General features: G+C 40.2%; 1 protein-coding gene across 1 annotated transcript; it reads right to left on the bottom strand.

Moving 5' to 3' along the window:
- Positions 1–15,859: 15,859 nt before the first annotated feature.
- On the bottom strand, positions 15,860–20,273 carry LOC107832829 (metacaspase-1-like). The gene is made up of 5 exons (XM_016660723.2): positions 19,772–20,273; positions 17,193–17,523; positions 16,855–16,975; positions 16,548–16,754; positions 15,860–16,221 (listed from the first exon to the last, which is right to left on the bottom strand). Exons 1-5 carry the CDS (start codon positions 20,160–20,162, stop codon positions 16,162–16,164), a joined length of 1,110 nt encoding a protein of 369 aa, XP_016516209.1. The 5' UTR covers positions 20,163–20,273; the 3' UTR covers positions 15,860–16,161.
- Positions 20,274–22,430: the final 2,157 nt, after the last annotated feature.

Here is a 22,430-nt window from a genome sequence, read left to right as displayed (position 1 = left end):
CAATTTGGTATGCTAGGTTAGGTGAGGCATCGGGTGCCGGTCTCGCCCCCCAAGTTTCGGGGCGTGACAAACTTGGTATCAGAGCAGTTCTGTCCTAGGGAGTCTACAAGCCGTGTCTAGTAGGGTCTTGTTTATAGATGTGTTATGCACCACATTATATAAGCAAGGAACTACAGGGCATTTAGGAGTTGGTTACACTTCTTTGAAATCTAAATCGTGCTATAGAACTGAGTTATAGGAAATTTGAATTAAACTTATGTGTTGGTGTTTGCATGCACAGATGACGGTGACTAGGAAGACTACGGCTAGCCAGAGGAGAGATACAGTAGTAGGTGAGGGGACCGGCAAGGTACCCTCAGTAGATGGGTCCCAGTCTGAGGCCCAGGGCGAGACCTCTACTCAGCCATTACCGGCTACTCCACCACATGAGGAGTTTCCTAGGGATACCGCACACCCAGTTCCCCCTCCACTTCCATCAGATCAAGACTTGAGGAGTGCGATTCATTTGTTGACACAGTTAGTAGCTACCCAGCAACAAGCTAGGGCATCAGCTAGTGCAGGATCTTCTGAGGGGTTTGGGAGTTCAAGGGTCCGAGATTTTATTGCTTTGAGTCCCCCAAACTTCACGGGGACAGATCAGAGGGAGGACCCGCAGGATTTCATATATCAACTTTACAGGATCTTTCGGGTTATGCATGCCACAGAGAAAGAGGTAGTTGAGCTAGCAGCTTTTCGACTCCGAGATATAGCCATCCTTTGGTACGAGGAATGGGAGAGGTCCAAGGCACGTGATGCACCTATAGATAGTTGGGAGATTTTTTCAGATGCCTTCCTTGACCAGTACTTATCACGGGAGATCCGACAGGCTCGGGTCGATCAGTTTCTAGCCCTCAAGCAGAGCAATATGAGTGTTCGAGAGTATAGTCTCCGTTTTGACTCATTAGCCAGATATGCACCATCTATAATTGCCACTATGCGTGACAGGATCCACATATTTATAGCAGGGCTAGCCCCAGGGTTGACTGAGGTATGTGCCACTGCTGTATTGCAAGATAGTATGGATATCTCTCGGATTCAGGCATCGCTCAGAATATATAAAAGGGTAGGCATTGGCAGCAGGGTACATAGAGGACTGAGCAAGGACAACGTAAGAGGATAAGATTTCCCAGGTCCCAAGAGCAGTCACATGGTAGTTATAGGCCCCAGTACTTAGGAAAGCCAACTAGGCCTTCGCCACCTCAGTTACAGGGTTACAGGTATGACCGCTATACTCAGTCAGGACCAGGTGAGAGCTCACGGGCATCGGGTTTGCAACCATAACGAGGTTTAAGGAAAACATGGTCATTTCCACCGCGGTGAGACATCTGTGGTAGAGGACACTTGGGCCAATGCCGAGTAGGTTCTGATGCTTGTTATACATGTGGGTGTCCAGGGCATATGATTTGAGATTGCCCAAATAGAGATTTTGGGGGTATGGCATAACCAGCGAGTTCAGCAACAAGATCATCTATGCCTGTGCATCCTTCAGGGCGGGAGTCTTAGTCTTCGGCTGGTAGAGGTCGAGGCAGAGGTAGAGGTTCTAGTTCAGGTGGTAATCAGTATCGTATCTATGCTTTAGCGGGTCGACAGGGCCAGGAGTCTTCACCAGACTTTGTGACAGGTATATTGACCATTTACTCTCACGATACTTATGCCTTGATAGACCCAGGATCTACTTTATCATATATTACCCCATTAGTTGCAGGTAAGGTTGGTATAGTGCCTGAAATACTAAGTGATCCTTTTGTGGTATCTACACTGGTCAGAGAATCCAATTATTGCTAGACGGGTTTACCGAGGTTGTACGGTGATAGTTTGTAGTTGTCAGACCTCAGCCGACCTAGTTGAGCTAGAGATGATGGATTTTGATGCTATCATGGGCATGGACTAGTTAGCATCTTGCTATGCCACAGTTGATTGTCGAGCAAAGGCAGCCAAATTTTGTTTTCCAGGTGAGCCAGTCCTTGAATGGGTAGGTAATACAGCGATACCCAGAGGTAGGTTTATTTCCTATCTAAAGGCGAGGAAAATGATCGCAAAAGGGTGCATTTATCATATTGTGAAAGTTAGAGATGCAGATGCTGAGATACCTACACTTCAGTCTATTCCCTTAGTCAAAGAGTATGCAAATGTGTTTCCAGATGAGCTTCCAGGTATTCCTCCAGAGCGAGAGATTGATTTTAGCATTGATCTATTTTCAGGAACTCAACCAATATCCATCCCTTTGTATAGAATGGCACACTGAATTGAAGGAGTGAAGGAGCAGCTAAAAGATTTGCTAGAGAAAGGTTTCATCAGGCCCAGTACCTCACCTTGGGGTGCACTGGTACTGTTTGTGCAGAAGAAAGATGGCTCGCTGAGGATGTGTATCGATTATAGGCAGCTGAACAAGGTAACTATTAAGAATAAGTATCCACTTCCAAGGATCGATGATTTGTTTGATCAGTTGCAGGGGGCTAGATTCTTTTCAAAGGTAGATTTGAGGTCGAGATACCACCATGTCAGAGTTCGGGAGAAAGATATTTCGAAGACAGCCTTCAGGACCTGATATGGACACTTCGAGTTCCTTGTCACGTCCTATGGGTTGACGAATGAACTCGCCGTATTTATGGACTCGATGAATAGCCTATTCTGACCATTTTAGATCTGTTTGTGATAGTATTTCTTGATGATATTCTGGTTTATTCAAGTTCAGTGGATGAGCATGCGGACTACCTGTGAGTGGTACTCTAAACCCTCTGTGATCGTAAGTTGTATGCTAAGTTTTCTAAATGTGAGTTCTGGTTCAAGTCTGTAGCATTCTTGGGGCATATTATATCCAGTGAAGGTATAAAGGTAGACACCCAGAAGATCGAGGCCATGAAATCTTGGCCTAAACCTACCACTCCGACAAAGGTTCGTAGCTTTCTAGGCTTAACAGGATACTACCGGAGGTTCGTAGAGGGTTTTTCTTCCCTTTCGTTACCATTGACGAAGTTGACGTAGAAAGCAACTAAGTTTTAGTGGACGAAGGCTTGCGAGCGGAGTTTCCAAGAGCTTAAGAACATGTTGACCTCAGCGCCAGTTCTATCACTTCCATAGGGTCCAGAGGGTTATGCCGTGTATTGTGATGCCTTAGGTATCATGTTAGGATGTGTCCTGATGCAACATGGGAAGGTAATTGCGTATGCTTCAAGGCAGTTAAGGAAGCACGAGAAGAATTATCTAACCCACGGCCTCGAGTTAGCTGTGGTTGCCCATGCACTTAAGATATGACGGCATTATTTATATGGTGTTCATGTTGATGTATTTACAGATCATAAAAGCCTGCAATATATCTTGAAGCAAAAAGAGTTGAATTTGCGACGGAGGTGATGGCTTGAGTTATTGAAAGATTATGATGTTAACATTCTCTACCATCCAAGGAAAGCTAATGTTGTAGCAGATGCCTTAAGTCACCGATCTATGGGTAGCTTAGCACATGTAGAGGCCGAGAAAAGACAATTAACTAGAGAGATTCATCAATTGGCTTGTTTGGGGGTTCGGTTAGTAGATTTCGCTGATGGTGCAGTTGTACTCCAAAACACTATAAAATCATCTCTCATAGCTGAAGTCAAGAAAATGCAGTACGAGGACCCAGAGTTGGTCGAGTTGAGAGAGCGAGTTCCACAGCAGAAGAAGCCGTTGTTAGAACTCAAGGGAGATGGGGTTCTCAGATACATGGGTCATCTTTGTGTTCTAGATGTAGCAGGGCTACGAGACAGGATTATGTCAGAGGCACATTATTCGTGGTACTCCATTTATCCTGGGTCGATGAAGATGTATCATGACATTAAGGATGTGTACTGGTGGAACGATATGAAGAAGAATATTGCTGAGTTTGTCGCCCATTGTCCTAGTTACCATCAGGTAAAGGTAGAGCATCAGAAGTCCGGAGGGCTAATGAAGACTATAGATATCCCGACATAGAAATGGGAGGCGATAAATATGGACTTTGTCACGGGTTTACCTCGTTCTCATCGTAAGTTCGATTCTATATGGGTGATAGTCGATAGGCTCACGAAATTAGCTCATTTCCTACTGGTCAGATCTACATATATAGTAGAAGATTATGCAAAGTTATATATTAAGGAGATAGTGCGGCTACACGGAGTACCAATATCTATTATATCTGACCGTGGGGCCCAGTTTACATCACATTTTTGGAGGTTATTTCAGAGAAGTCTAGGGACTCAAGTGAATCTCAGCACAACTTTTCATCCACAGACCGATGGACAAGCCGAGCGCACAATTTAGACGCTCGAGGATATGTTATGAGCATGTGTGTTGGATTTAAAAAGAAGTTGGGATAAACATCTACCTCTTGTCGAGTTTGCATATAATAATAATTACCACTCCAGTATCCAGATGGCTCCGTACGAGGCTTTGTATGGGCGTAAGTGTAGATCTCCTATAGGGTGGTTTGATGTTAGAGAATCTGGGTTACATGGGCCAGACCTAGTTCAGCAGGCCGTAAAGAAAGTAAAGATTATCCCGGAGCGACTGTTGACATCTCAGAGTCGTCAGAAGTCATATTCTGACATGCGGCGACGAGACTTAGAGTTCGAGGTTAATGACTGGGTATTCTTAAAAGTATCCCCTATGAAGGGCGTGGTGAGGTTTGGCAAGAAAGGCAAGCTTAGCCCACAGTATATTGGGCCTTATAGGATCATTCAGAGAGTGGGCCAAGTATCTTATGAGTTAGAATTGCCCTCAGAATTGGAGTCAGTCCATCCGATATTTCACGTATCTATGCTACAGAAGTGCATTGGTGATCCTACCAAAGTGGTGCCCACGGATGATGTACATATTATAGAGGACTTGTCATATGAGAGAAATTCTAGTTGCCATCCTAGACCGACAAATCCGCAAGCTATGAAATAAAGGGGTAGCCTCCGTGAAGGTTTTATGGAGAAGCAAGAATGTGGAATAGATGACATGGGAAGCGGAGGAAGAAATGAAATCTAAATACCCCCACCTATTTCAAACTGAAGATATGGCTCGATATGGGATGCTGCAGCACAACTCTATTCAGGCTAGTAGGTCATCATGTAAGCTCTTATTTCCTGACTTTCATTAATTATGATTTACGACTGTGTGAGGCAAAATGTTGTTATTTATAGATATTGGCCATGTATGGCATGTATAGTATGTTTTCTGGCTGCGTGCAGGTTGGTTTTAGTCTAGTGTATGGAGGAGACTCTGGCAAAAATTTTCCAAAGTTTCTAAGAGTAAACATTCGAGGGCGAATGTTTCCAAGGGGGAATGATGTTACACCCTATATTTTCATACGTAAAACTGCGTCTTGAGCAAACTAATGTAGGACAAAAAATGAGATCATCTTTGAAAATATATAAAGTAAATTAATCATGTTACCTCGGAGGTTACAAATATTGAAGATCATGAACAACAAGTACAAAGAGGGTTAGAAGGTTCAGAAGCTAAAGGAATTGAAGAAAATAATGTTTCGTCGAAAGTCGATAAATTGAGAATGTTATAACATGTACTTTTGGGGTGAGATCAGGGTTTTTAACATGATAAGGAGGTTATGTTATGAGTTATGTTAGTCGTATGATAGTCGTGTATTATATTTTGAAGTCAAGCGAGTGGTGGAACAAAAGTCGATGAAAGTTATCACATGTTACGTTCATAAGTTTTACTGAAACTTTGGGTCAAATATAACTGCAATTTTATCCCAATATACTTAGAGTTATGGGGTGTTCCACCCATAAAATTAAATATATATGAGTCTATTTTCTAAATCATTAAACCGTTTGTCAATACAATATCGGAGTAGATAGATATGGGTTTTTTTGCGAGACTGCGTAGACTGTCACCTACTTGCTTAAACGAGAATCCAAAAATAGGCCAGTTCGGGTCATCCAAAGAGGAATTTTTAAAGGCCTATCTCCTTCATATATTAGAATGATAATAGGGCATAATAACCATACATAAGCTCTGCAAAAATCCTCCCAAACATTTCCCACAAACCCCAATTGATTTTCTCTTCCTTTCATGTTCTAATTGGAGGTAAAAATTTAGAGTTTGAAGAACCAAGATAGGAGCTGAGTTATCCAACAAATAAGGTAAGTTTAATGCTCTATTTCATCCATTTTTTCTGCTTTAAATGCATAGTAAGTCGTTCTATATTCGTAAGAACTCACGGGACGGTGATCGAAAGCGTGAGTTCGAGTTATTCACTTGTAGCTGACTGTTTTGTGAACTGTTTTGTGTTGCTATTGGGCTGCGTGTTTTACTACTGTTTTGTGAATTTTTGTAGGAGTAATGGTGTGAATAAACACCACATAAATGCAGGTTGGTGGGCTGGTCGTTTGACGTAATATTTTGGGGTTTTTTTGACACTATTACATTGCTCGTTTTGTGTATGAAGAGATTGGGGTGTGTTAGGCTGTTTTGTAGTATTTTATGATGTATATAAGGTAGGAAAATAATGTATATATGTTGTTATTGTTGTTTTTTGGTGTTGTTGGTGTTATATTGAATTTGGAGGAAGTAAAGATTGTGGGGGAGATGCTGCCCGTTTTAATACAAAATAAGCTTGTCGTTAGTTGTGCGATAGTTGTACCTTTCGTAACTTAATAATGGTATTATTATCGTTGTTGTAGATTAAGGTGCGAAGAGGCGAGTTAAACTTGGTGATTGGAAATATTGTGATAAGGTATGTTAAGGATAAACCTTTCCTTCATTTTGGCATGATCTCATAACTACATGTGTTTGATAACGAGGCATAAAGAGAAGTTCATACTCCCGAATTTATATACATTATCCTAGTCTCATAAGTTACAGTATTTTACCTTATCGGGACTTTATATTCAATTGAGAATTGTCTTCTTCCAGTCGAGAGAGCAGAGGGTCTATACATATACAATATTACAATATTTTTACCACCATCGAGCAATAATCGGTGGGCAGGCCCTTATTGGGCAACCTCTGATAAGATGGTAAGTTATATACAGAGCCTACTCTGGCCGAGTGCCTATGAGCGAGCCCAGGATGGTCGAGATACAAAGCCTAGTATGGCCGAGCGCCTATGAGCGAGCCTACTACAGTCAAGCAGTTACACGTACCGAGCCTTATAGGGCCGAACATTTATTTTACTTACTATATTGAAGGAGTTGAGTCAGTATCAACAGGTAAGTTTATTTCCAGATCATCTTTAACTCCCAGTTACTTTCAGTTATTATATTATCAGTTCAATTTCAGCTTTTAGTTATGTTATTGCCTTATATACTCGGTACATTATTTCGTACTGACGTCCCTTTTCTAGGGACACTGCATTTCATGCGTGCAAGTTCAGATTGACAGACGGGTAGACCTCCTCAATAGGTGTTTCCCGAGTTCAGCCTAATTGGGAAGCTCCACGTCCTTTGGAATTGCTGGGTCTAGGGTTTTGTGTACATCTTCTGTATGTATGTATATATGTTATGGGTAGGTTGGGGCCCTATTCCGATCACAATACATCCATCAGTAGAGGCTTGTAAACATATCCTGTCAGCTAGTGCAGTATGTTAGGGTTGTAGACCTGGTATGTATAATTTGTTGGTTTGTCAACTGTAGTAGTCATGACGGCCTTGTCGACCCAGCTTTATATTGATGTTTAGTCAACGCTAGTTTCCATTCAGTTTTATATTTTGCTTCGCAAAGTGTCTTGCAATGTGGCCCCATGGCCAAATTATGACATTATATGTTTAGAGTCCCTTAGTCGCAAGTTGGTACGCTAGGTTAGGTGAGGCACTGGGTGCTGGTCTCACCCCCCAGGTTCAGGACATGACAGTAGTAGTCATACCTAAAAAAGGAAACAAACTTAGGATGTGTGTAGAATATAAGGATCTAAACAAGGCGTGTCCGAAGCACTCTTCCCCTTTGCCTAACATCGATCGAATGATCGATGTGACGGACGGACACGAGATAATGAGCTTTCTCGACGCTTATTTCGGGTACAACCAAATTTGGACGGACCGAGGTGATCAAGAAAAGACTTCTTTCATAACCAAATTTGGCACCTACTGTTATAACGTAATGCCTTTCAGATTGAAGAACGCTGGTGCCACGTACCAACGCCTAATTAACCGATGTTCAAAGAACAAATAGGGAAATTAATGGATGTTTATATTGACGATATATTGGTTAAGTCCCTGCGAGCAGAGGAACATTTGAAATATTTGCAGGAAACCATCGACATATTAATGAAGTACAACATGAAGCTAAACCCAGAAAAGTGACTTCGGCTCAGGCAAGTTCCTTGGGTTCATGGTATCTAACCGGGGAATGGAGATCAACCCGGAAAAAATAAAAGCCATCGAAGATATCATTGTAATTGACAACGTTAAAGCAGTACAAAGACTAACTGGGCGGGCAACCGCTTTGGGCCGATTTATTTTGAGATCATCGGACAATAGCCATCCGTTTTTCTCACTATTGAAAGAGTAGACCAACTTCTCTTGGACCCCGGAATGCCAACAAGCTTTAGAAGACCTCAAGCGATACTTGTCGAGACCTCCCTTGTTGCACACTCTGAAGACGGATGAATAACTATACCTCTACTTGGCAGTTTTCGAGGTGGCGGTAAGTGGTGTCCTGGTCCGTGAAGAAGAAGGTACACAATTTCCTATTTATTATGTTAGTAGAGCCCTAGGCGATGCCGAAACAAGGTATCCATACTTAGAAAAATTAGCGCTCTCTTTATTAAGCACTTATAGGAAATTAAAACCGTACTTTCAATGCCATCCCATATGTTTAATGACCTCGTACCCGCTGAGGAATGTCATGCATAAGCCCGAGATCCCGAGCTAGTGGGACAAATGGGCCGTAGAAATTAGCGGGTATGATATCAAGTACAAACCCCAGACCGCCATAAAATCTCAGATTTTGGCAGACTTTGTGGCCGACTTTACGTCGGCCTTGGTCCCTGGGGTCGAGAAGGAAATATTGCTCACTTCAGGGATTAGCTCAAGTATCTGGACCCTATTCATGGACGGTGCTTCCAATGCGAAGGGGTCCGGGCTTGGTATCGTATTAAAACCACTTACATGTAACATAATTAGGCAGTCTATTAGAATTGTAAAATTGACTAACAATGAAGCCGGGTATGAAGGTATGATTGCAGGTCTAGAACTGGCTAAGAGCCTGGGGGCCGAAGTGATCGAGGCCAAATGTGAGTCCCTCCTTGTCGTAAACCAAGTCAACGAGACATTCAAAGTAAAAGAGCAACAGATGGGGAGGTACTACAACCGAAGGGCTAACCTTCGACATTTCCAAGTTAGGGACTTGGTATTAAGGAAAGTTACGTTGCACACCAAGAACCCAAACGATGGGAAACTAGGCCCGAATTGGGATGTCCCGTATAGAGTCATCGGAATAATAGGGAAATGTTCATATAAGCTCGAATCAGGGAACGATGTACAACTACCGAACAACTGGAACGTGGCACACTTAAAGCGGTACTACTGCTAAGGTACGAACACAACTTCCTTTGAAATTTGTTATGCTTTGGACTAACTTAGTAGGTGTTTGGTCGAGGATAAATTTGATAACTAGGTCTAAAAGCACATATTGTACTCTTTTTTCCTTGAACCAGTTTTTCCTGAAGTGGGTTTTACGACAAAGTGTTTAACGAGGCAACAGTAAAATGTGCTACCTTAGCTTCGAAGACCGGCATGAAGCTAGAATTGTTGACCATCCATACTGGACTGATAGTATTCGATCCCTCACAAGCTCAATCTCAAATATTTAGGGGGGGTGCATTACGCCCTAAGTTAGGACCTTTAGAAGGTGTTCTTATTTAATTTTAAAATCCAAGGCTTGATGATTAGGATTCATTGTAAGGGTCAAACGGTCAAATGAACCTTACCCATGTAGCTCATTCTTTCCATGGCAAAAAGCATATGTGCCTCTGTTTATGTACTTTGCAATGTACTCTACATGCAAAGTAATGAAAGAAATTTGCCCTCTATATTTTATCATAATGCATTTGCACCATCGATACATTCGTTGAGTTACTTAGAAAAAATAACGGATCCTAAATCCTAGAGCCTACGGGCCGCTCTGATTCGGGGACTGTTGTCCGATAACGAGATCGGATAGCTCGGGAAATTGAGTCTCGGAGGCACTAAGCCTATTAGGCAGGGCCCAAACATGCAAGGCTACGGCCAACTCAAAATGGCTCGGAGACGTCCAAGTCCGTACTAAAAAAAGTAAAGTCCTTACATATGAATAAAACCTATTAAAAGGTTGCCCTCGAAAAATACCGTCGGGTACGATTGAAACATTTAAGCATCTCAAAGTCTTCATTTTTTATCGAGTATTTCGAAGCCTAAGAAACTCAGAGTTGTTATTGAAACCATGTCGCATTCGTGCTTCGGGGCAACGAGTACTTTAGATTATGTCCGATTTTATACTTAGGCATTAATGACAATCTTCAAATAAAAAGTTACACAAATAGATGCTGAAAAGTAAAAGACACAGTATATAGGCGAAGGATAAATTTTATATATTCCAAAAATATTTACAAATGCACGATAAAACGGCCTCAAAACAAACAAAAAGAAATGTACAAAAGAAAACAAAAAATAAGCTAAGCATCTCCGCCTAATCTTCACCGGGGCCCGATTCAGTACCGGAACCCTCGGGCTCATATAGCTCTTTTGCCCCGGCCTCAAGCCTATTGGCCTCTTCAATCTCCGCCGACAAATCAAATCCACAGGCATGAATCTCCTCGAGGGTCTCCCTCCGGGATAGCCACTTTACGTACTCAGCCTTTGTTATTAAGTTGGCCTCGACTATTTCCATGTCATTTTTGTATTCGGCCAGCATCTCCTTGACCTCAGAGGAATCGATCGAAGCTTCCTTTAACTTGGACTTCAACGCGGTATACTCCAGGACGAGGTCATCCCGTTCCAAAATGGCCGAACCCAGTTGTGTTCGGAGCTCGTCATTTAGCCGAGACCACTTGTCGGCCTCATCCTTCATCACACAGAGCTTGTCCTTAACCGATGCCAACTCCTCTTTAGTAGCCTTATTTTTTGAGACCAGAAGGTCCATCTTGCTTCTCAACGTCTCGGCCGAAGCTTTGAGCTCGACGATCTCGGCAGGGAGCTGGTCAATCAGGCCTATTTTCTCTTGGACTTGCGAGGTTGCGTCATTAGCTATTACGCTTAACCTCTTATTTTAAGTTCAAATACCCTTACCTTCTCGACCCGTACAGAGAGCTCCCATTTCATGAACGGAGCCTTTTTTTAAGCTTTTTCCAGCTCAGCTTGGAGAATGGGGAGGTCCTTCATGGCCTTACATTTTTGCTCGCTAAGAGCCTTGTACATGTCCTTCTTCCGTACTTGCTCCTTGAGCTCGAACTTAAGCTGCCTCACTTCCATTCGAGATCGGAAAAAGCTTTCATGATGAAACACCAACGCCTGAAAAACAAAGTAATGAGGTCATAAAGAAACTCTAAGGTTAAATGAACTACGCGGAGGTCACAAGGAAAGAAAAGCGTACCGGGTTCAATGCATGTTGTGCCTCGTTGAAGAGGCTCGGTACGCTCACCTCGTACATCTTCTCCTAATCCTCTTTGGTCACCAAGCAGTGAAGATAACTGGCCATGCCAACTGGTCCAGACAGTACTCGGGTATCCGCCGGGATCATAAACATAATCATTCTTTTATGTTTGGGGTCCACTCTCGAAGCAGGGAACTGCTTCACCAGCTTCGGGCTCAAGCTCGGCCCTCCTGCTTCCGATGGTACGTCCTTTTCTGGGATCTCCAGGTGACCGAACCCGTAGTAATCCTCCAATGCGCCCATGTCCATACCCTCATAAAATAGGTTGAGGCCTCGTTCGCTGCCCGCGACATCTCATTTGGTTTCTCCTTGATGGCCTGAGCATCGTCGAATAAAGACTCCATCTGGGACCGCGATCCTATGATATCAATGACACGAGTGGCTTCCATCGGAGCAGGAGTAGCTTCTCGGGAAGCCATAACCACTGGTTTTCTTTCGAGCTCCCGAGCCATAGATGGGTTGACCTCTCGGTCGCTTCCCCCAGTCGCCGCCCGCTCTACTTCGTCAATGGTCGGCCCATGGGTGATGAACTCCAGATCATCATTTTCAGGATAGTCCCTGAACCGATGGAGGGAATTGGTGTCCGGTACCCTGGCCCGGGTACTTCTGTTATTGCTATTTGGGGGCCGGTCTGCAACCCTTTTCTTCTTGGCCTCGGCGTTCGGAGAACCCGAAGACTTTCTCTTTCTTCTCATTTTGTCCTCCTTCTTCGCAGCAGCCTCACACTGTCCCAAAGCGGAGGGTTTATCGGGTGGGGACGAAGCCTCATCCTCGTCCAATGCCTGAAGCTCAGTGGTCTTGGGCAAATCTGTGAAAGAAAGAGAGGGATTTAGAAAAAAAACAACTGAATATGTAAATAAGCTTGGTCGAGAAGCTTGGCCTCCTACTTGCTCTTCGAGAGCTTGCGCCATTTGTGCTCGAAATATGACACCTGCGTACAGATCCCCTCGACCTACTCTTTCAAGCGGGGAACTGCATTGGGGACTCGAGCGACCGCTGCATGATGATAGAAACGGTCAATGAAAAACAAAAATAGAAATTTACAAGAAATTCTAGATACTCGAGAAGGGGAGGAACTTATAGGTTAGATTCCACTTTTCAGGGAACGACATGAACTCAGAAGGAATAAGATCCTCGATTTTTACCCGAACGAATCTCCTCTGCTAGCCTCAGTCTCTATCTTCATCAATGCTCGAGAATAGAGCTTTCTTCGGCCGGTGAACGAGCTTGATTAGTCCCCCTAGGAAGATTCGGAGACTGTAGAGACGAAGCAAGTGATTGATGGTTAACCGAGGTGCCTCAGTGTTATTATCGAAGTGGCGGAGGAGGATCACGATCCTCCAAAAGGATGGGTGAATCTGGCTAAGGTAGACCTCGTACCTTCTGCAAATATCATGGACTATGGGATCCACCGGGGCAAGTGTGAAGAGGTATATATGTGTAAACACTTAGATACCCCTCTACATGTGTGGTGATGTCCTCACCAGGACCATGGAAGACCACTTCTTTGCCCTCCCATTTCCAGTCCTCCCGAATCGTAGGGAGCGTGTCCTCGGTGATGGAGCATATATACCTCCATACCTCCTCACCTCGATCTTGTTGACTGGAGGCTTTCTCGACCTTGAAGTTATTTTCTATAGAACATCCTCTAGGGATGAAGTTCTTCAGGGGAGGTTTCGGGGCCACTTCAGGAACGACCACCTTAGCATCTATGGCTAGGTTAGAAGTTAAAGAGACGGTCTGTTGGGGCACATATTTCGAAGTCTTCACTATCGACTTCTAGGAAATATGAAGATTTGAAGATGAGGATGAAGGTTTGAAGGTCAAACTTGAAGATTTAAGGATGAAGTATGAAGCTTTGAAGATGGGAAGAACAATATATAAAGATTTGAAGGAGTTAAGAACAAGTGAAAAGTTCGGGGGTAAATTAAGGAGTTCTGGAATCGGAAAGTAAAAAAGTGAAAAAATAACCGAAGCTTTTATAGAGAAGAGGTAATTAATGTGTGATGTTTCGCATTCGAGGACGGTCAATCGGCGACCGATGTTAGAATGACTCGACTGATGGGACGTTTCACTGACCCGGCGATCCGGTTATAGCGTACGGAAAAAAGAACCAGGGTCAATTAATCGCTTCTCGTCACTTCGATAAATCTGCCTTCCGAAAAGCGAGGCCACTATCTGTATACAGTAAAATCGGGGGCAACGTTTTTCCTGATTTGCCAATAAGGAAACGAGAGGGAAGCACAATCCGACGCAACTACGAGCAATGCCGAAAAATCCCTCGTATCGGAACTCGAAAGGAATGAACGATGCATCCGGGATCGGACATGGCAAAATAACGAACCCGGACAGATTAAAGTCTCGAGACCACGGTAAAAAGAGAAGCGGTTGTGCATGACAAGTTGGGCAGCCGTAATATTCGCCCTCGACCGGATATTACGATGCAAATTCCGTCTGATATCAACTGCGGATCGACATTTACTCGAAAAAGAAGCTTGTTACCTTATTTAGACTTGTACGAGGATTGAAATTCTCCTACTATATAAAGGGGAGAATTTCTCATTTTAACACATGGTTGACACGCTTATCAAAGCAATAAAAATTCATTTTTGTCTTCTAACTATCATTCAAAGTGTTCTTTAGCTATTTTTTTTCTTTAAATGCAACCGAGCCCATATCGAGGGTTCGATCGAGGCAAAATTTTAGTATTCAACTTGAGACCAGGCTTGATTGTTGCATTGCGATTGGTTTGATCGTTTATTCTCTCTTTAATTTAATTACTTGTTGTTCTTAGATTATTCGTATTGAATTAAATCACGTGTCTTTTAAATCGCGTACAAATTTAATTTTTATTCATTTTTAAGAGTAAACACTTATAAAAAAGAGAGTATATTACTTTTTTCATTCCAGCTTATGAGTGTACTTTCGCTTATCGAGAGTCATAATTTTAGTTCTTTACTTCTTTTATTTCTTCTCTTTTCAAATTTTATCTATTTTATTTTTATTTTTGACGAACTACATATTATTTAATTTTGTGGTGGTAGCTTGGTGTAGTATTTTGACTGATCTAAGCAGAAATATTTTGATCTCGACGTCAGATAAATGTTTATTTTGGTTGATTAAGAACAAATATTTTCTTCATTTTCTATGTACAGGATCACCCACGAGAGTTGAGTGAATTCAATGGTCAACCTCGTAAGTATATTTTTCATTGTTGCCAAATTTAAGAAATTTAAAATTCATGATTACAAGTCACTTTTCTTTTTTTTAGAGGGTAAAAAATGTATTTGACAATAAAAAATTTGAAAAATTAAGTTGAGTGACCTTCTAAGTGTTATATGCATAGTTAAGTGACTTTGTTGTTACAAACAAAAGGAAAATGACTTTGTTAGATAATTTGGGATAATTGAGTGACCATTTGAGTAATGGACTCTGCCGATATAAAAGGATTTTAAAAAAAAAAGAAAAAAGAATTACAGGAGGTCGATTTAAAAACAGCTACCGAGGGCTGAGGAGTTGCTCTGTTTGGAAAGACGCATCAGTTATTTTCTTGTAGTAATAACTACCGCGAAATGGCGCATATCTTGGATTGAACCATTCTGATTCAATTGTAGACACACCCCCTTGTAAAAATGTCCAAATTTATGGATTCAACACCATGTAACTCTGTTACTCCTCTCCAGTTAAGCGGTTTCTTGAGTGGAGAAGCCATTCAAGTTTACAGTTCTCTATCACAAGGAGGTTTACTTTGGTTTCGAGGAACAGAAAAAGGAGGAAAAGGGGATTTGTGGGAATTAGAGTTCTTGAACGGTGTAATTTTCCAGTTAAGTCCTGCAATTCATACTCATTCTTTGTGATGGCAACTTGGAGTAAAGTCAAGCTTTGTTCAGTTGGAGAAACAAGCAATAGACTGAGTAAAATATGGTCTCAGCTCTCCCATGATGAAAAGAAGGCAGTTGATCTAGGGGAGTCCTTAAACTTTCTTTTGGAATGAATGTTTGATTATCTGTTCTATTTTTTCTTTGGGCGTCTTTGTGCTCATTAAACTTAAATTATCTCAAGTTACACTTAAGCTTTTATTAGATGGTCTATTGATTTCCCCGGGGGTAAGCCTAGAGAAGAAGAATGTGAAATTGGGAAAGCACAGAGATATGGATTTATACTCCAGCAATATAGATGAACTGCCTACTACAACAGTCACGGTTTTACATGAATAACTAGTACTATGAAATTGAAGAGCTTTAGAATCTTAATATTCCAATACAGATGAAATTCCTAATACAACAATCACAGCTTTACATGAATAACTTGTATGAAATTGAAGAACTTCATAATCTTAATACTCCAATACAGATAAAATTCCTACTACAACAATAACAATTTTACATGAATAGCTTGTATGAAATTGTAGAACTTCGAAATCTTAATACTTTGCAAGTACCTTCTTAGTAACTGACTAACTGTACAGGAACTCTACACCCAAAACAATATGAAAAGTTGAGACCTGGGTTGGTAGTGTTGCTTGATAAGATGCTATAATGAAAATGGCTTGGTGTAAACATCAAATAGTTCATTGGCTGTCAACTGTGGCTCCTGCAACCAAAGAGGACAACGACAAGTTTGACATTCAAATATCAGTTCCATATAACTAGATATTTATGTTTCAATGTTTATGATTGGGCTGATACTGATAAGAAGAAAGAAAAGAGTACCTATCATTTGAAAAAAAAAACACGTTTCTTGAGAAGAAAAAAATGGGTAAAAGCTATCAATCATGCAATTCTATGTACCATTAGCAATTGGTTAAAAATGAACCAATTTCATATCCAGTCCTAAAAATCTTCTTAAAATTTTCTGCTAGAACTATGATTTAAACATTTAAATCAAGCACACAAACATATTATTTTAGCAAAAAATACCTGTCTCATTCCAATACCAACACTTCCTCCAGTAATCAGCATTGTTAGAAGAGATGTGACAATGCCACCCCCTATACCATTATCAGAACTGCGAATGGAAGATCTCATTGCATTTAGAATGCCCCCATATGTAGTTCCTTGTCCGTGCTCAATTGCTTGGATGAAGGAAAAGGTCATTGCACCAGTTGTAGTGACCTTGGACAAACTCTGTCATCAATCAAAAGGTCATTCAATTGTCTCCCATTACATTGAATCGATTAACATCCATATCCAGAATTCAGAACTTAAGAGGATAAAGGAATTTTACATCCGTATCAGCTGAGCTTTGATCATCATCACAACCACTGAAGGATATAACTTCTCCGCCACTTGTTCCTTTCCATGCTCCTGATCGAGGACGATGATCTTCCCATACATATCGTCCAGTTCTACATTCAAAGGGAATCAAATATGAGATAACAGGTATACTAAATATTTCTGAATAGGTTTTAGACTGAGAGCCATCTATTATATTCTAGTTTTAGAACCTACGGACTATTAGACATTTGCGCATTGAGCAAAATAATATCTATTCTATTCTCATCCTCACACCTAGCCTATTACACAATTTGGCATTAAGCAGAAAAAGTACGCATTGTTACAGACCTGTCCATCCTACAAAGAAACGGTAGATCTAGCATGGTACCACTGTGACAAGCATCTATAATAGCATGAAGCTTAGCTCCACGTGGTACAGGCCTAACAAGTGTTGCATTAATTTCATCATCAACAATCATTCCCTGAGTTTCAAAATCCAAAGGGCAAAGTGTTTCGTCAAACCCATCAACTTCATCTCCAGTGTAGTTCCTTTGTTGTGAACCATGACCTGAATAATGAAACACCAGAGAATCCCCTGCTTGACATCCTTGCACAAGCCAGTGCATTGCCATTCTTATATTATGTTTAGTTGGAATTCTGTATGGATCCCTCTCTTCTTCTGAAAGTATACTTCCACAGGAAAATGGTTCGTAGTTAGGACTAGTTATAATGAGTTTATCCGGACTAATATATTATATAATTACGGGAATGTGCAATTGTATAATTCAAACAGATACCTAGATCCTCATTCCCCATCACATCTTTCCTAAAAATTAACATGGAACCAAAATGTATAGGGAAAATGACATAGCCTTTATGAATTCGATTATTACCAAGACACCAAACATGAGAAACACAGAACAGAATACTACAAGAATGCACCAAGTCATGATTTTAAAAGATGGCTAGACACGTGACTTCTATGTCAAGGCCGTTCTTGATATACCAGAGAACTTCTAACCTATATGTTCCATTGATTAGTCTGGACCTGACCTCAAGATTCAACATGGAATTAAATCCTCAAACAATACATTCTGATTTGGGTCAATTGTAGTTTCTTTTTTTTTACTGTTCTAGGGAAGCCTGTGAACTGCTATCAGATGGTTAAGTCACGACGCTAAGTAGCAAATGTTAAATAAGGTTATTTTAACATTGATTATTGAGTTATGCATAGTAGTTAAGGATATGAGAGATCAGCCGCTTGTTCCAGCATTGACATCTCACTTCCAGGGATTACATCAGCACACTCTTTGGGAGAAAGATGTGTGATTGTGTGTGAAGAAGAAAATAACGGGCATCTTAAGTATATATCTTTTTATTAAATGTTGTTCCCTCTGTCTCCTCATGATATTCCCTCTGTCTCCTCTTATGTAATACAATTGACTAAACACAGTTTTAGAAGTTATCTGACTTATCTATTGCTAAATTGTAGCTAAAGTTTAGTTGATAGAGAAAACACCACATTATTGTTTAATACGATTTGTTAAACAAGTTTGAATTCTTGAAACTATTGAAGAGTATTTTGCAACTTCCCAGAAAAGAAAGATAGTTACTAGTACATAAATTGGGACCGAGGAATAAATAGGATAAACATTAAAAAACTGTAAAGTGCCTTATACATGGAAATATTGGCCCTCCTTCATGGGGTCAAAATTGCACTAGAAAAGAATCTTCTTCCAATAGTAATTGAGACTGATTGCTTGGAACTAACCAACCTTCTTATCTCTAACAATTGTCTCTATCAAAACTTGATCGATGATTGCAGGTGCCTATTGAGGACGGTGAATGATCTATCCACCATTAAAGCATGTTTTTAGAGAAGCTAATGGAGTTGCGGATCTATTAGCTAAAAATGAATGTAATCTGGACGTTTTTGGGTGTTTGCTTACTTATGCTTCCCCTCCCGCCTTTGTATCCCATGTACTAGAAAGAGACAGACTAGGCACTATGTTACCTAGACTGACCTCTCGTTGTAATAGTTCTTAGCATGTTTGTGTTTGAATGAAATCTTTTATTACCAAAAAAAAAAAAAAAAAAAAAAAAAACCCAGAACGATCAAGAGAAATAAGATATAGACATTACTGGCCTTTTAAAATAACATAATCTCAAATTATTACTACACTAGTTTCTGCTGAATAGTGGGAACTGACAACCCAAGATTTTGGTTAGTAATAGCAGTGGCAATATTCGTCTACAAATGTAGTAAGAGATTATCAAAGAACCAAACTAAAGGCAAAAATGACAATGAAGCACTGCTTTTACAAAATGTTCACATGAGAAGAACTAAGTGAAAAGGTTACACAAAAAGTGGTCTATCTTTCCTGTAAATGAAGTGTTAAAAAAACACTTCTCCTATAGTTCTGAGCACTTGCTCTTACCTTTCTAGCGATCAACAGTATCAGTTGGTTATGAGATTTATAAAACATTGTAGTTCTACAAAATAACTAATCGAGAACCTAGTATGCTTGTTCGGACCCAATACTTTGAGTTTCTATAATTATCCAATGAGACACTACAGATGCTACAAAACCAACAAGAATTTGGTACAAAATAAGTAGTTAAGAAAGGTAAACTATTCATTCATTGATTTTCTTCCAATTGCTACTAGTTTGTTTCCCTTCTGGACTTTAAAAAAATTGGTTATTAACCCCTGTTTTCGAAATTCAATTAACAAGCTGAGATTTTTCGTATCCTCCTTATAGCTAGAGCTCATGAGGTGATTAAAACATAGGGACCTACCGCATTTAAAAATAGTTTCAAAATTACCCGACGGTAATGAGGAAGAAGTAATATACTATATAGTTCAACAAGAAAGGTAAAATGCAGTCAAATAGATCAATTTGGAATAGAAGAAAGTAGAATTTTACCAGTAAGCATGAGAATGGAGTCTTGAGGAAATTTGAAGCGATTAGTCAGCAAGTGCCTCATACATTTAGCATCATTGATGCAGCCTTTCAGTTCATTCCGGGTATTCTTATACGAAATTCCGACAATCACAGCTCTTTTGCGGCCGCCATGTGACGACGGCGAGGGAGTTTGACTAGTAGTTGAGTGGTAATAATTATAAGGAGATGGGGCAGGGGATCGAGGATAGTAGTGGTTGTTATAGGCGGAAGCTGGTGGTGGTGGTGGCGGTGGCGGGGCAGCGCGAGGATCGGCGATTAGAGTGACGGCTCGGCAGATTGCGCAACGTATGGACTTTGCTCCCGGTGGCAATTCTAAAGGTGTGTGGCAATTGGAACAGTTAACAAGCATCATTATTTTTTCCAATTAGAAAAGCAACAAACCATGAAATTTTTATTTATATAAAATAAATACTGAAAATGGTGATCTCTCTATATACTCCTATGGTTGTAAATTTATTTTGCGTCAATTTATAAACAAAATAGGAGAAGTGGGAGTTGGTAGGAAGGAGGAGAGGAAGGCTCGCAGTTGACTTTCATGCAACTTTCTGTATCCCCCCCCCCCGTTTTTTTTTGTTTTCATGCAGAACTTGGGTTTGTAGATGTATACGAAAATTTCATGTAGTATAATTTTGGTGGTACATTTTTTAGGACTAGAGTCTCAGTGTACACGAGTTGTGACTAATGAATATCAAAATTTAAAAAATTACATCAATATTATAATAAGTTTCCGAAAATTAAAAAGATTATTCAACAAAGTGGATGTGATCGGTAACTGAGTCAGAAATTTTACTAAAAGATATCAAAATTTTAAAAAACAAACACATAAGAAATTTTGGGTGTGACGATTGATGAAGTATGCTTTCATTGTCCAAATAACCTTTTGTTTCTTTTGTACTGATAATATTAATTAAAATTATCTCGTTTTAAGTTTTATATTTTGTGTTTACCAAAATTAAAAACAGTCAAATACCCATTAAATTTAAATTCTGAATCCGTCATTGACTAATATTAAAACTAAAATAACTTTTGGATGACACGAGAATTCTCAATTTCTTTTGGATGAAAAAGGTTGCATCAGGCATGATATAGAAGAATTTGAATCGGAGAAGCTTAGAGAGGAGATGCGTGAAGTACATGAGCTGCTTTGGGGGACTTAAGTCTCATAAAAAAAACGAATAGACAAGGAATCATCTTCAGCGCCATCACCAAGAGAAGAAGATTTTTATGATATTTGTAGAAATGCTAGTTTTACTTTTAATTTTTTATAGTGAAAGTTAAATACTCCTATCATTTAACATTAGTCTTTTTCCCTTCATGTTTTGGGGTGTCATGATTTGAATGAGTCTCTTGTCTCTATAGCTTGCTTCCTCTCGTGCTTTAGGTTCAGTTGAAAAGATTCGAACTCTAAAGGGTATTACAGTCAATGTATAGCCAACTGACATCTTGATCCCCTCATGCGGACGAAAAACATCATTTCTTTTATATGATGAAATAATTTATGATAGATTCGAGTATCCATTACATTGTAGTCTTGGCGCTTATTCTTCGGGTGAGGTAGATGAAGTTCAACATCTTTATTTGCCTATATAATGTAGTTGCTCACAGTCTAGGTACTTTTGATAGCCACTATTTTACCTTTCTATGACACCCTGTTGATGGAGAGTCTGTAGCATTGCAATGATAATATTTTTTAGTTTTCTCTAGTGTTTTTCCTCTTGCTATCGCAATTAACTATTTACTTTCTATTTGTAGGTTTAAATTCGAAGATGGATTTGTGGATAGAGCGAGCGTGGAACTAGTTTTGGACGGATCTTTTGGTGATGAGCAATAGCTACACCACTTGTTGGTCCTTCAAAATTATATGTCCTAACTATTTTTTCGGTTTTCATATGGCATTTTGCAACTGCTACTATAGGGTTGTGCTTGTACATTTTTTTTTTATATACGCCAATGAGAGAAAGGGAGAGAAAGTATATTTTGTGATGTGAGTGAGAGGGACCTCCCCTGCGTCTCTCTGTGAGTTTTCTATTTAAATTTCTTGAGTTAATTTATTATATTACAGTTTGTTGCATTAATATTTAATTGTAGGCAAGTTTGAAGGCTACAAATCTTGATCACCCAGCTGATCAATAGCATTAATTGAAGTTACAAATTTTTCTATGAATCAGTGTGGGAAAAGGAGGCCACAAATCCTGATCAACCAGTTGATCAAGCTTTAGTCGAAGTCCTGAGGTTCATGTGCATCAACATAAGGAAAGGAAGCCATTATCAAAAAAAGAAATAATAGCGTTGGTTCGAGTTGTAGAGGAATTTGGACGGCCCGGGAATGAAGACAAAAATTCCTTTGATAGTTGATACCTACTCACACTGGATCTTTGGTAATGTAGGTGGGTTCAAATTAAAAATACTTGTTTTTTAAAAGTTGTGCATCGAACAAATATCGACTTGAAGGTTAGATATCTAAGCCTTTTCTTTTTCAAAATTCTGATCAAGAAAGAGTTTTATTCTATTTCTACGGATTGCTTTGTTAATGGCAACTTTAGTCAAGACCAGGCCGCTTAACAAATTTAGTGGTCTAAAATCAAATTTTAATAAGAATCCAAATTTTATATGCTTATAC

The sequence above is a fragment of the Nicotiana tabacum genome, chromosome 4 (genome assembly GCF_000715075.1).
Source record: "Nicotiana tabacum cultivar K326 chromosome 4, ASM71507v2, whole genome shotgun sequence".
In the NCBI taxonomy this organism is placed as follows: Eukaryota; Viridiplantae; Streptophyta; class Magnoliopsida; order Solanales; family Solanaceae; genus Nicotiana; species Nicotiana tabacum.
Note: the sequence above shows the minus strand (reverse complement) of the source record. Positions and strands in the feature narration are given on the sequence as shown.